At 56.9% G+C, this 15,287-nt stretch overlaps 1 protein-coding gene across 1 annotated transcript in view; it reads right to left on the reverse strand.

Moving 5' to 3' along the window:
• Window positions 1-15,287, reverse strand: part of CRACDL (CRACD like) — a 117,469-nt gene that overhangs the window by 7,545 nt on the left and 94,637 nt on the right. Inside the window, exon 7 of the mRNA XM_054728049.1 lies at window positions 11,145-12,807. Within this exon, the coding sequence (XP_054584024.1) occupies window positions 11,145-12,807 (1,663 nt within the window). The remainder of the gene's footprint in view (window positions 1-11,144; window positions 12,808-15,287) is intronic.

Genomic DNA, 15,287 nt, shown 5'->3' on the forward strand with positions numbered 1-15,287 from the left:
TCTTGTTGTAGTTGAGCCTTGACTGCTGTTGGCATCACTGGGAGGAACTGAACTCCAGGCCGATGGGCTGTGAGGACCAGCTGTGTCTACAATGGAAGAGCTTCTGTGCAGGAGACACCCTAATGGAGCAGGACTTGTTTTAGTGGGGCTTCGTTGCTCACTGAGTCAGCTCCTTGAGTGTGTTGCTTGTGGATGTGCAGAGTTGTAATCTGTTATGGTCTGAAGCTGTCCACCGGGTGCATTGGGGGCCTCCCAGGAGGTGCAAAGTCAGCCACTGCCTGGGGGCACCTGGCAGAAGCTAGAGATTTCTACAGATGGTTGCTACTTGTATTGGGCTAGGAAATGCCCAGGCAAGGCCCAGCTGTGAAGCAAGGCAGGCTGGTTCTAGTGCTGGGTCTTGGGCCTCTTATTAATAGGCATGGGGGTGCTTGTTTGAGAAATTTTAGCAAAGTCTGAAGTCTGAGCCAGGACAGGCCATTCATGTGGGAAACCAACTGCAAGCAGTTTGGGTGGGCTGCAAATTGGATGGTGTAGGGTCTTAGGGAATCACCAGGGCAGAGAGAACAGTGTAGGCCATGTTGATGGAACCTCAGATATGGCTGTCAGTCATCTCTACAACAAGGGAGGTCCCAGCACAGGAATAATGACCCTTGTGAGCACCCTTGTTTGGGAGTTCCTGCCTCGATGCCAGACAGTCTATTTCCTCCCTGTATGTCCCTGGATTCATCCTAAAAGCTGCCACCCAGTACTGGAGCTCAGAGAAGTGGGACAGTGTAAATTCATGTGCAGGCCCTTTAAGAGAAACACCTGGGACTCCAGCAGCCTCTGTGTCACTCAGCCTCAACCCCCGCTGGTTTTTACAGCTCCAAGTTATGGGGACTTCTCTTCCAGCTCTGAAACCCTGGGCTGGGGGTCTGGTGTGAAGTTGGGACCCCCTGCTTCTCATGGAAGGCCTTGGAGATATCCCTCCTGATTAAAAGAATGCCACACGTGGGTGTTCGACCAGCCTGTTCCATCCTCCACCTCTTCTACCAGTCTTAGTGTGCTGTGTTCTTTACTTCTCTAGTTGTAGAACTTCCACTCAGCCAGATTTGAAGCAGTTCTGAATTATGGTTGTTCTGTGTTTTAGTTGTAATTTTGATGTGGCGGTGGGAGGCAGTGAGTACAGGCCTTTACCTACACTGCCATCTTGGTTCTCCTGGACTTTTCTTAAAAGGCTTAATTCACTTCTCCAGTATCTTCTTTACTCTCAGTGAAGTTGCTACTTGTACCCTCTGCTCCCGTGTGGTCCAGAGTGTCAGGCTCTGCTGTCATCTCAGCAGTGCCCAGAATGTTATTATAAGTAATTTGGTCAAGACAAAGTGTACCTGGAGAGAAAATTTTCATCCCGGGTTTTAACCCACAGGCAGAATGGCAGCTGTGAAACACCAAGGCAGCCCAGCATCTCGGGGGCTCTGGCTGCCTCACCAGCCCCCATGCAGTGCAGTGTGAGGCATTGGACATGTCACTCTTACCACGAGGGCACAGGACATGACCTTGGTGAGGTCCTATGCCATGCAATCGGATTACCCTCTTTGAGCCCAAAAGAGTGCTTAACACTCACTAGGGAGAGTTCTATGGAACAGGGCACACACAGGGCTCCTGGGATGGCGCTGGAGGAGGCCTGAGGACGAGGCTGTGGCCAACGTGGGCCAAGGCTGAGGCTGTGCTCAAGGCCCACTGCTCACACCTGAGGCAAAGCCCCTTCTCTCCTCCCAGTTTGCTCCTGGGGATTGCAGTCTCGTCAGCAAGCAACAGGGTTCAGTCTGAAAGGGTGTCTGTTTTCCCTCCTGCCACCAGGACTGCGCTGGCCGATTCTCCACAAGCAGAGAGGCACTGGCTACACTGCCTGTGTGCGAGTGTGAGCCCCTAGGTCTGGGCTCATGGGCAGAGCCACAGAGGGAGTAAGCGCCACCGCTGGGCCAGGCTGTGCCCGTGTGGGACAAGGCTCCCAGCGATGGCAGTGTCGCCGAGTGCTGGACCAGGCACACGGCCAAGATCTTTTACCAACCATTTCTCTCTCTTTGGCTCCCCTTCTTTTTCCCGAGGGGTGTTCTTTCCTGATGCCCCCCAGGGACTGTCAAAGGCTAGCCTCATGGGGCGATGGTACAGGTGGTGGGCAGGGTCCACACACCAGGAAGAAGGGAGAAAAACCACAATGGATCCCAACCATGATTCAGAAAGGCCTGAGATTCCACTCGGAGCCTCAGGTAACTTCCAAGTAAGTCCCTGTCCCAGGTGGGCAGGGGCAGAGCATCTGGCTGACGAGCCATTCTGCTTAGTGGCCACTGTACCCCACACCCTGCGCCTGGCACAGAGCAGGGACAAGGGTTGTGGGGTGTGTGAGGGCAGGAGAAAGGAAGGAAGCAGACACAGGTAATGTGCAAGATAAGGCGAGTTCAGGGGCCAGAGGCCTTACACCGTAACGGCTTCGCAGCAGGAACACTCAGGGTCAAGGTTACACCGTAAAATAGCTTCTGAGATCAAGCATGTTCAAAGTGTCACTAATTCCTGATAACATAGATGCGGCACCAGATTACATAAGAGGAGTTGCAAACACTTCCTTTACCTCTTTCTGCCTTATCTCACAATGCTAACAGAGTCGTTTATATTCAGGAAGACATAAAACGAGCCATTCAGAGAACCCGCACGCTAAGCCTAAGCCGTTTCTGGATATGCAACCACCCACTGTGAGAGATGACTCGTACCACGTAATTTTGACTTACTGACTGGTGATGGCTCTTTTTTTTCTTTCCCATTTCGTTTTCTGGAACCTATTGAAATTCAGCCTTAAGGTGCTGTTTCTTTCATTCACAAAACTCCCATAATGCCAGGAGGAGGGACTGAGGGCGGGACGCTAACAGTGGTCTGCACCCCACATGGTGGGTCTGCAAGCCGGGAGTTGTCGAGACCACCGGCTCCTGAGTGAGTGTCCTGAGCAGCACCGTAGACACTACCACGGTTTCTTGCCCTGTGGCTAAGAAAATAAAGTAAAAAATAAAAAAATCTTGCCTTTTGTGACAGCATGATGGACCTGGAGATTATGATGCTAAGTGAAATAAGCCAGTTAGAGAAAGACAAACACCATATGACCTAACTTATATGTGGAACCTAATGAACAAAAGAGAAACAGAGGCTTAAAGGCATGGAACCGAGTGTGTGTGTGTGTGTGGGGGGCAATTGGGGACTGGATGAAAGAAGGCGAAGAGATTAAGCAAAAAAACCCACATATATAAAACACATAAACACAGACAACAGCGTGGTGATAGGGTGATAGCCAGAGGGAGAGGGGGGGTGGGGTAGGTGCAGGTGGGCAAAGAGGGGAAAACGGGGGAAGAGACTTTGCTTGGGGCGGTTAGCGCATGATGCAGTGTGCAGATGGTGTTTTATTGATTTGTATTTTTGAAACCTGTATGGTTTTGCAAACCAATGTCACCCCAATAAATTCAATTAAAAAGAAAAACAAACAAACAAAAATAAAGTAGATACTCTGCCCTAAGCTAACACAGCAGGGTGGCAGGATTCTTGAGCCCCCAAAAACTTGGTATATGCTGAAGCAGTAATTTTTAAGAATTTTTCCCTTTCATAAAATGTCCTCCTGGTTTATGAAAGTCTCATGCACATTGTACAAACTCAGGGAGCCGCTGAACACGTAAAGGAGGAGAAGTTCCCCGTAAGTCGACTGGCAGAGCTGTGCACCCTGCCACGCTCCTTCCGACCTGTTTCTGCTTTGTGTCATCCTCACACCCCGGCGACAGCTCCCCCACCCCCCTCCAAACCAGCCTCCCAGGAAGGAGAGGCGCAAGTCTGCCCTCGAGGGTTTCTGGTCTAAAGTCGGTGCCTCATCCAACGAGCCGAAGCCAGAGCAGTGGCTCCGGGCTTCTGGGGCATCCTCCTGGTTCTGCCTGGCCGTCAGGTCCTCTGCCCGGGCTCTGGTTCACCTGGAGCAACGCGGTGCGTACACAGGCACTAAAGGGATCGCTGGGGTGTGTGTGTGTGGGGGGAGGCTCACCTGTGCCGAGCGTTTATGTCTGACTTCCGTTTGAAAGTTGCGTGTTTTAAAGCACGTATTGATCTGCTGTCAGTCTCTGCTTACACAGACAGTTCCTGATCGATACACGCTGGCAGTCTGCAGCTGCCCCTCGCGGGCCTGTGCAGAGCCCAGCTGTGTGCTCACGGCTGGCAGCTGCAGCGCTCGTGCGCACCTACCTCAACCCCATGCTCAGCGAGGGCTTTTCCCCGAGCAAGCTCCTGTTCGTAACCATACGCACGGGCTGTGTCCTAGTTCCACCTCCAGGTTAACCGTAGCACCATTCCTTCCTTTACCAATTCAACAAATACAGCCCGTCCTCACTGCTTGTGAATTCCACATCTGAGAATGTTCCTACTTGCTAACATGTACTTGAAACCCCCAATCAATACTCATGACCCGCCATGGGCATCTGCAGACACGTGCACAGCAGCACAGTCACCCACTGATCAGCTGGTGGAAATGTGGTTAGAGGCTCCACGAACCTCAGCCTGCCTCTCCCCGGGAGCAATGGCTCAGCAGCTGCGCATTCAGATGTTACAGAGCGTAACTACTGCGGGTAACGAGAACCGGCTGTGCCTGGTGAGTGCCCCAGGCCCGTGGTGCGCGCCGAGACCACGGAGAGGAAGTTCCTTCCCGTCCAACACATCTCTCCAGTGCACCACACACGCTCTCCTGCAAGAGCGACCATGGATGGAGGGGTCTGTGACCCAGAAATAAGTTCCAGAGCTGCCAGAAGGGGGGCTGGGAGGGGCCTCTGGCTGACTGCCTCATTGTCTTCTGGTCGGTGTTCAGTGTGTGAAAATCCCCTCAGATGTACACACAGGGTCTCTGCCTTTCTCTGCGTGTGTATCATTCTTCAATAAAAAGTTAAAAAAACAAAACAAAACAAAACACTGAGACAGTCAGGACTCACTCGGGGCATGGATAGCGACCAGGAGAGGAGTCTAGGGGTTGTGCAGGCCTCCACTGTAGGAATTTATGTGTCTTTTCCCACGTGGGGACCTGAGGCCGGCTGGGTTTGTTTGTTGTTTCAGCACCAACTCTAACTGTGCACACAGAGAAATCCTCTTCATTCTCCCGTCCTCAAATGCACCTGGGGTCCTGCGCCCACCTGCCTTTCCTACCGCCGCTCCCCTGCCCACCTGGTCTCCCCTTCCTGCCATTCTCTGACGGCTTCCCCTGGACCCATCTCCTCCCCCATATAAGACCCCAGAATCAGCAGGGCAGACAGCCTCCCTCTCTGGTCACAGACTCACTTCACAGCCTCAAGAGCGATCCCTCGTCTCAGCCATCAGCACGCGGCCTCCAGGGCCAAGTGTCCTACCCCATTCCCTACCCCACGTCAGAAGGTCCTGCCGTGACCTCCTCACCCGGCTCCTTGGAAACCGCCTTCCCGACCGACACTTCTCTTCTCTCACAACCTGTAAATGCACGTCAGGAAAAACACACCGCTGTTGCTTTAAACGTTCCTGAAAGAGTGTTTGTGTCATACCAGGTGAGAGCTAGCGAGGCCCAGAGGTGCCCTTCTTCCCCACATCACGGACTCTGTGAGGCATCTCACTGCTCACCCGCACAGGACGCTCCGTCAGAGGACGCTGATAACATCGGCACGTCATGGTTTTCTAACTGACCGGCCCGGGGAAAAGGCCCTGGAGTCAGAGGCGTCCCCGTGCCGGCGTTCCGGGTGCCTGAGAACGCAGCAGTTCACCGGGACGGTGGACAGTGCCTGTCCCTGGGTGGGGCTGTGCAGGACTCCGTGGTAGGAATTTATGGGATCTTTTCCTAAAAGAGGACCTGGGGTCTCCCTGGTTGGTTTGTTGTTACAGTACCAACTCTCACTGTTTCAGGGCTGTTTCTTGTAGGAGAATTTGTGAAAAAGCACTTTATAAAGAAACACCAACGCGTGCGTCACGTCTGGATGTGGACGTGTGGGGCTGGTCCCACGTGTGGGTGCCCCAGGGTCAGATGCTCTGATGGTTGCTTAACTACAGAAGCGGAGCCCAGCCCCCAGGGGAGGAAGGCTGGCAGACATCCCAGGGCTGTCCAGCCCCAGGCCCGCAGCTCATGGTGGAGCCTGGGAGCCAGCGACAGGCTCCAGAGCACGGAGTTGAGACTGAGGAGCCTGGACTGAAAGTACACGTGCTCAGCCACCATGTGCTCAATGCACGCAGCTCAGAGCTGGGGGCGGGGGTGAGGGCGCAGTGCCCGCGTCCTCTGAGAGCAGGCAGCTGGCCTCCACTCCCTGCCAGGTGATACAATGGATCTTCTAAGTATCTGGGATGGGAAGGCATTGGTATCCTAGATAATAATCCTATATAATAAAAGGCTAATATGCAAAATGACCGAACAGCACAATGACCAGTCACTATGATGTGCACTGACCACCAGGGGGCAGATGCTCAAGGCAGGAGCTGCCCCCTGGTGGTCAGTGTGCTCCCGCAGGGAGCGCTGCTCAGCCAGAAGCCGGGCTCATGGCTGGCGAGTGCAGCGGTGGTGGCGGGAGCCTCTCCCACCTCCGTGGTAGCGCTAAGGATGTCCCACTGCCCTCAGTCAGACATCCCCCAAGGGCTTCCCAACAGCGAGAGGGTGCAGGCCGGGCTGAGGAACGCCTGAGTGTATGAATTTTGTGCACCGGGCCTCTAGTTTGAATATAATTGTGAGCTACAGCAGAGGAAGGAGAAAAAGTAGTGACGCTATTATATTACATGGCGACCTCTTACAATTCAAAATGCACACACACTTCCTGCCTTGGCTTCCTGGCAGGCCTGCAGGAACAGCCGGACCCCACAAGAGCGGTCTCAGCGGCCGTCGGAGAGTAAGTCGTGAGCTCGAGGGTGGCGCCCATCCACAGCAGGTTTCCCTTCCTCCATTACACCTGGGCCCGCCCCCACTCCCGAGGGACAGGGACATTTCTCCCGACCAAAGGCATGCCAACAGCTAAGGTGTACTTGGCCTTGATTCTCAGAGCAGCATCACGTGCACAACGAGCCCCACACGTCTCTGTAACGTAAGGGTATTCCCAATCCCCATTTCAGAGACAGGACTGGAGTCTCTGCAGGACAGGACTTGTTCAGGGTGCACGGCCAACACGTAACGACGGGCCATCGGAGCACAGGCTTCCCGATTCCCAGTCCTCATGCACCTCGTCACATACCATCTCACATGAAGGGGTACGACCCCCAACTTTCCTATACACCGTTCCCTCCCCACTATCACCCATCACTGACTCGGCACTACTGAGCCTTGGGGCTGGGCAATTCCCGTGCACGGCGGTAAGTTTAACTGCTACCACTGGGTGCTGGCAGCACCCCCCTCGCCCCAGCCAAGAGCCACGCTGGCACAGCACACCGTGCGGGGCGGCCACAGGGGGCTATGGTGCCCACAGCTCTCCCCTTTGTGAAGTAAGACTGTTGTTGGAGGTTAAACTGTAGAGCATTTGCTATGACCCTTGGTCCTTGGTAAGGGCTAAATAAACATCAGCTGCTGTTGTCATTAGCTATGCACTTCCTGCCCGTGTGTAGGTCGTGGGCAAATCCGCTGCAGACCTGGACTGTGGGAAGCGGGTGTGCGAGACGGACACAGGTGTGCTGTGTGGGGAGCTGAAAAGACTTGCGAAGGGAAGGATAGGCTAAAAGGAAAGGTAGGTGTGAACAAAGTTGGCTTTCTTCAAGAATTCAAGACATATGAATATATTTTTAGCAAAACCACCCATCCCCCTTGTATTCTACTCAAATGAATCTAAGTACACTGAAACAAAGGTCGGTAAGTGAGTCTCTGAGTTCATTTTCTCCCTGATATCCAAAGATAAGAGGGGCTTCTGTCCTCACTCCCTGTGACACACGCCCCCCCGCTCCTCCTGGGGAACCAGGTCCTGTGCTTTCCCACTGCCGCTGGGCCAGCGCCATGCATGTGGCAGGAACACATGAAGCATGATCCGGTGAGGCCGTGCGTCCAGGAAAAGAGGCCAGAGCCTGACTGTGTCATTGGCACCAGGCCGGGCCGGGTGGAATGAGCTGGATTAGAGGCTGAGGCTGGTTATCAAATGAGGCCCCAGCTACTGTCCCCAATATCTGCCATGTGACCACAACCCTACAGAAAACAAATCACACACACACACACACACACACACACACACACACATACACGTGCACGCACACGTACACGCGCACGCACACACGCAAGAAGATTAGAAGGAAAGTCCAACAGATTTAACACCTAGACCAGTGATGGCGAACCTATGACATGCGTGTCAGCACTGACATGCGTAGCCATTTCTGATGACACGCGGTCGCTGAGGTGGCCGCATGCCGAGGATGAAACATTTGCTGCTCCTGAGGATGAAACATTTGCGAAATAATGTTTTTTCCTCAAAGTGACACACTACCCGAGTTATGCTCAGTTTTTTGGCGAAGTTTGACACACCAAGCTCAAAAGGTTGCCCATCACTGACCTAGACAGTGGACTCATAGGTGATTGCTTTTTCTGTAGACGTCCTGTATTTTATAGTTTTCTACACGAGAGCCACCGACTGCTTTCTTCTAATTCTAATCCTGTGGTTTAGACTCTGGCTGGACAAGCCGGACAGGAGGATGGGAGTGTCCTGCACACCCGAACGAGTCTGACGCCCGCGGGCCATGCGCCTGCTCTGGCCTGTCTGTCAGCAGACCGATGGGCGCTCTGTGGGGGATGCGCACGAGCGCGGCCCTGGGCTTGCCGCAACCTCCCGGAGGCGGCCCTGCGAGGCCCGGCCCGCTCGGCAAGCCGGGCTCCTGGGTTTATGGCAACAAGATCGAACTCTCCCAGCTCCCCTTGTGGCAGTTTCTCTAGGCCTTCGAGGAAGGAAGACGGAGTGTGGAGCAGCGAGGACGGTTAGCAGGAGCGCTGGGAAAGGCAGCTGCAGTCCCGGAGGCAGAGCGGGCACACGTCTGGGACGCCTCAATCCCTGACCTCCTGATTTGTGCCTGAAGTGGGGACAGGAAGATGGAGCCCGCCGGGCCTCGGGGTAAAGGGCCTACCACCAAGATAATCGACAGCAGTAATTAGGACTTTCTGAGAAATACTGTTACTAAAACTTTCACGATCTGTACGTTTTATATAAACGGAATTGCCTTCAGCTGCTGTCCCGTGGGAGCGAGGAGGCAGAAGTAATAATGAACGAAACCACCAGCAGATCCAGCATCTGCGAACCTCAGAGGCTGCTTCACTGAGATCCTGCTCGGCTCTGCGTGAGGCAGGCTGTGCCCCGAGGCCCCGGGGGTCCCAGGCAGCAGCCACAGCCTCTCCTGGCACTTCCCCCTCAAATACCACCCCCTTGGGAGGGCCAGCTCCCGAAAGAGTGTGGGTCATTCTTTCCCTCCTGTCTCTGCAAGGAAATGAAACGCCCGGAAGTGAAACTCACCACCAGTGCCCCCTCACCCAGTTTCTTCCACCCTGGAATTCATCCCAAGGGGCTATTTCTGTGCTCAGAGGCTGTGAATACACACAGACTGTCAAGACGATTCTCTTCTGCTACGGAAGCGAAGCCACTAGTGAATAAATACTATGTTGTGATTTATAAACCAAAGAAAAAAGCCCAACGCAGGCACATGGCAACGAGGGAAGCCTCTCTGCACGGGCGGAGGAAGTGAGGGTCATCAGTGAGCGAGCTCCGCTCCCTGAGGCGTCGCTCCCAGCTCTCAGCACGAGCCTGGGCGTCCTGCCTCTCAGCTCCCTTCTCGGCAAGCCCTGGAGGGACATTTCCGATTCCAGGTCAAGAGTGGGGACGGTGCTGAGGTCAGGGTTTTACCTGAAAGAGCAAGCCCCCTCCTGCCTCCCTGTTTCAGCCGAAGGCGTTGCATCCCTCTATAGCAGCTTCAGCGACCTCGCTGGGACCTGGCACAGGGTAGCCTCAGCTACGGCCGCCCTGAAGCTCCCCCAACTGATGGTCCTAACGTAGTGGCAGCAGCAGCAGCAAAAAATCACGGTGGAGCCGGGGGCCAGGACGAGCGAGGCATTTTCCTGGCTCTTCTCCCTGGACCGTCTGCATCCGGGGTGTCCCCTTAGGGCCCTAAGGCACTGTACACTGCATCTGCTCACTTGCGAACAGGGGGACAGAAAAGATGAGAACCTCGCATCTGTTCGGGTTGCTGCGTGTGAGCTCACTTCTCCCTCCTGAGAGTGCCTGATCTCGCTCTCAGGATGCGAGGTCCCTAGGAGAACAGCTGGGCTCTGTTTCCTTTTGTCCCGCAATGTAGTACTTTAGTAGAGCCTGGACTTAGAGTAGCCACTTAAAATATCCTGGAAGTTTTTGGTTTTTTTAAAATAAAATTTGCCATGAAAAATTTCTCCCCAGGGCCCTCGTCACACGGGTCAGAGGCCCATGTCCAGCAGACGGCCCGTTCCGTCTGAAACACTACGAGTCCACAGTGACCACTGTTACCGACAGGAAACCCACCGTCGGTCTCTCTCATTTAGAAGACGGTTGCTGTAGAATATTCTGGCTCTCTGCCCAATCTTAACACCGGCTCCCTTTGGGACAGGGAGCCCACGCCCACCTGCTGAGGGGCTCACACCGGACAGAGGCTGTGACGGCCATATGTAGGGTGCGTCCTGCCTGACACCCGGGCCCGTGAGCCCAATGATTAGACGGAGGAACCACTTTCTTGGGGGTGAAGGTCAGGACATTAAGTGAGAGAGGGGCCGATGCTGCCTTTAAAACCAGGAACGCAGGTGCTGCCAGAGCCTCCGCCAAGAGCACGGGCCGGACGGGGCCTCACCGAGCTCCCCAGCGAGGCAGTGGGAGTGGCATGAGCCCGCCGGGGCCACCTCCCAGGAGACAAGACCTTGCCAAACGGGAGTGGACAATTCCTGACTTCTCTGAACTCACACGGCCTCCTGGGATGTGTTTCCCCTTCTGTCTCCACGCCCGACTCTCAAACACGCGAGGGCACCATGAGGAATGCTGACTTGACTGCCAATCCCCTGCAGCCAGGCTTTACCCCAGGGTTTCTATCCCCGGTGGATGTCCAGCAGACTATTCCCACGGACTGGCCGCCGAGGTCCCACCCCCAACACGCTCAGGGCTGGCTCTTACCAGCTCCCCGGCGGGGCAGCCGTTTCTCCACCGGCCGGCTCTCCTTCCTGGGGCCCGGGGGCGGTGCGGCCTTGTCCAGCTCTCCGGGGCCCACAGCGGGGCACGCGGGCGGGGACGGGAGGGTGAGGGCTTGCAGAAGCGGCTTCCTGGGCAGGGGTGGCTTGAAGCCCATCTGCTCTGATGACCGGGCCTTCCCCTTCCCCTGGCCGTTGGGGGACCTGGTTCCCCGAATCGTGGGGGCCGCCCCCGCGTGACACTTGTCATCTTTTATGAGCAGAGTCAGTCCTCCTTTTTCTAGCCTGACTTCAGCACTGTACCTCTTGACTCCTTTCCCTTCCGGCACGGACACGTCTCTGTGTTTGAAGGAGAGAGACGTGGACCGGAGCTTGATGGGGAAGGGGCTCCTGTCCCCACATGGGAGTGGCTCCTGGGCGGAGGGGCGGGGCTCTCTTGTGGCCGGTGTGGTCACTGCCTCCGGGGGGTTCTGCCTGGGCCTGGCCTGGCTGGCCACCCTGCTCCCCGACTCCTGAGAGCCATGCTCAGCGGGTGATGGTGGCTCCTGAGGCTCCAGTTTTGGGTTCTGGCGCTCTGGGGGCGCCTGGGGGTCATCGAGGGCGGCCTCGCTCCTCCAGGCCGGCCTGCTCCTCAGCAGGGGCAGCCGGACAGTGGAGGGGGCGGCAGTGGGGCCCGGGAGGCCCGGGGGGCCCGGGCGCGCCGGCCGCTCCCTGTGGCCTGTGTGTGGCCACGCCCGGCCCGAGGACACTGAGAACTTCTTCCCGCCCCGGGGCTTGCTGCCTCCTCTCCCGATTTTCTGCTCCGGTGCCTCCCTCCCGGCTCCCTGCTGTGGGGACTCGCCCTGCTCAGCCCTGGGGGACTCCAGGGGGGCGGCTTCCTTGTCCAGGGCACAGGGGGTGGGCTCCTGTGGAGGTGACTCGGAGGCGGGCGGCGTGGGGGACACGCTGAGGCTCCTGCTCGCCGGGGCCTTGTGCTTCAAGCAGCTCTTGGAGGCTGGGGGGCTTGGGGCGAGGTCCTCAGAGCACTCTGCCTCTGCGCCCTCTGCGCCCTCGGGACCGGGCACTGCCAGCGTCAGCTCCGCCTCTTCCGCCTCCTCGTGGCCTGGCCCGTCCGGACCAGGGGGAGTCTCCAAGGGGATGGCGGGGCGGGTCCCAGGAGGTGCCGTGTCTTCCTCAGCGACGTGGGGAGACAAACTCTCAGCGTCTCCAGAAGCACTACCCACCTCACCAGCTGCGTCCTCAGAGGGTGGACATGCGCTTTCAAGGGATGGCTCCTCCCTGTGAGGTTTGCTGCCGGGATCAGGGTGTGGGGAGTCTTCTGGCAAAAGTGGGCACTCCAAGCAGGGGGCTGGGCCTGGCACGGGCTCCGTGACCTCCGTGACCTCTGGGGTGGCCTGGCGGCTGGAGGGGTTGTCCCCAGGGGGGCTTTCCTCCTCCTCAGCGCTGGCACTGAGCGCGGGGCAGTGCTGCAGACGCGCCCGCCTGGCACGGGGCCCCCCAGGCAGCAGCACGGGGGCCGGTCCCCCGGGCCCAGCCTGCTGCTCAGCACTGGGCGTCTCCTCTGCGCCGACTGTGGGCACCGGCTTCTCGTCGGACTCCTCCTCCTCGGGGGTGCAGGTCAGGTCGCCCAGGGACTCGGACTGCGCCCGCTAGGAGAGGAAGAGGACACAGCATCACTGCAGGGGAAGCAGGAAGCCTGCCGCCTGCCCGCGTGTCCAAGCCGGCACCGCGTGGGCATCCACGTCCAGGAGCCTTGCCTACCCCCTCCCTCCTGCTCTGTTTTGGAGTCTGGCCTCACAAGCTCACTTTCAGCAGAACCGTGGCAGCCGTGCCCTCCAAGTAAATGTCGCCTGAGGCTCTCGTGGCCGAGCCGAGAACTAGGGGAGGGTGCTCTGCAGAGCGAAGCCACGGAAAGGGGACCATGACCAGGGGGAGGTCTGCCACGCTTGCGCTCTATGCTTGCTGCTTCTCTCCTCCTCGGCTCCTCCCAGTGCGGGAAGGCTCCCCACTCCCTCTGTGCACTGGAGAGGGGCGCAGCCGGGCACCGGGCACCTGCCGGCCCGGCGGAGCTGCGAGCTCAGAGGAAAGCTGGGGCTCTGTGACCGGGCTCCGCAGAGCCAGCCTCCCCTCAGCGCTCGCTCCCCGCGAGGGCAGGCCGTTTGCCTAAAACACGATTCACTGCATGTCAAACAGGATCCACAGTGACCACAGCTCTCAGGGTGAAGTCCACACTTTTCAGCTAAACTTAGCCTTACAGTCTCTGCTCTTAGGTGTTCCCCAGCTCCCTCCTCAGGTCCAGCCAAGCCCCCCTGCCGTCTGACCCGACTGTGGGTCTGCGTGACACCCCACACCACCAGGGCACTCTACCAGCACCCCACGACTCAAATCCCACTCCGACAGAAAGCCCGGCCTCCTCCCCGAGGCTCTGACTCTCCCTCTCTCCTGACACCGGGCTGCCTGGTGGCATTTTTCCTCTCAAAGGCCTGGCATTGGGACTCGGTCCTCCTGACCGTACACAGAGCCAGCCCTGCTCTTTGGAAGGAAAGGAGATGAAGGCAATCACTTAGCATTCAAAAGCTGAACGTGAAAATGACCCAGAGGCTGTGGCGTTGAGACTGATCTTTGTAAAAACTCTGACATTGGCCTGGAGTCCTCAGGCTGTCGCAGTGAGCTCTCTCCTCCCACTTTAGGCACCACTCCGGGTGTCAGCAATAGGTTTCTGTTGTCTGTTGATGTTATTTTTAACGATTTCCAGCCAGCACCTCCTTGCTGAAGGAACACAGGATCACTGGGATGTTTGAACAATACCTCAGCCGAACTCTCGCCAAGATGCACAATCCTACTCCTCTGGGCATAAAGAGAGGAAGATGTGTAAGGAAATCTACAGCAGAATTTTCAAAAGCTGCAGGTACACAGGCATTACTGGCCGTCTGCTGTTACAGGAAATCACTGACGTTGAGGCCTCTTCAGGATGTGGGTCACCGTTAAAATGCCCGGAGCCCACACTAAGCCGGCACAGAGCGGGGCAGGCTCTACGTGGACCACCCGGCGTGAGCCACTGGCAGCCCAAGAGGCTCCAGGGGAGGCGGCGGCGAAGGCTGGCGTGGAACATGGACCCCAGAGTGATGAGGAAAATAAGACATTTTTTTGGGGGTGGGGTGGGGCGGTGCTAGCAGCCTGACTCTGTATCCCTAAGGCACATTCCTGTTAGCCTATAGTCTAGTCACTGCCCTTCCTTAATTATCTGGTCCTGCAAGACCTGTTTACCTAAGTACTACTCCCATTTTACAGAGACCACAGACCATGAACAATACAACCCCCCCTCCCGCAGGGGGTTATCAGTGCTGGCGCCAGGCCAGGCCTTTAGGTGTGGTCTCACTGCCCCCATCCCAGCACATGGGGCTTTTTGCAAAGCCCGCGAAAGGTCTGGAAGTCTGATCCATATTTGGGGGACAAGGAAAGCAAAGGGTATACAGGGAAAGCTTGCTCCACACTGACTTACTCAGGATTTGGAGAACTGACCCTGAGTCACGGTACTAGTACATGTGAAACATCTGAAAATAAATGGGTTTTTCCTGTATCTCTGCGTACTCCTGCGTATTTTTCCGTCACCTGGTAAATTCTGTAACAAGAGGATGAACTTGGACGTGGAGCAGAGGGTCAGGCACAGCAGCAGAATGTGTGTGTCCCCCATCTCCACCGCTCCCGACCCCCACTCCCCCACCAGCCTCCCAGGAGAGTGGAGGCAGAGGACCCGCTGCTCAGCCTGCACAGGGATGGAGACCATCCCGGCTGCCTGCTCTTCCACCTCCTCTCACCAGCACGAGTCTTAGGGCAGCACCCCCATCCTCTGCAGGCGGAAGCCACCACCGATGAGCAGTGTGGGGTGAGGAGGTGCCAGGCTCTGTCAGAGACCTGGGCGCGTAGCTGGCAGCTCTGCCAGCCATGCCACCTTGATCTAGCCATGCCATCCTGCTGTTCCCGGGAGAGTTCATGGCATCCCTGCTCCTGGCACTGCGGGCTGGGGGCTGGGCGGCGGACTGACTGTGTGGGGAGGGGCACGCGGACATTGACAGGTGTTCCACGTCTGTGCTGGAGCCCCACAGGCCGGTTCTGTGCAGCCGGGAAC

Source organism: Eptesicus fuscus, chromosome 16 (assembly GCF_027574615.1).
Source record: "Eptesicus fuscus isolate TK198812 chromosome 16, DD_ASM_mEF_20220401, whole genome shotgun sequence".
In the NCBI taxonomy this organism is placed as follows: domain Eukaryota; kingdom Metazoa; phylum Chordata; class Mammalia; order Chiroptera; family Vespertilionidae; genus Eptesicus; species Eptesicus fuscus.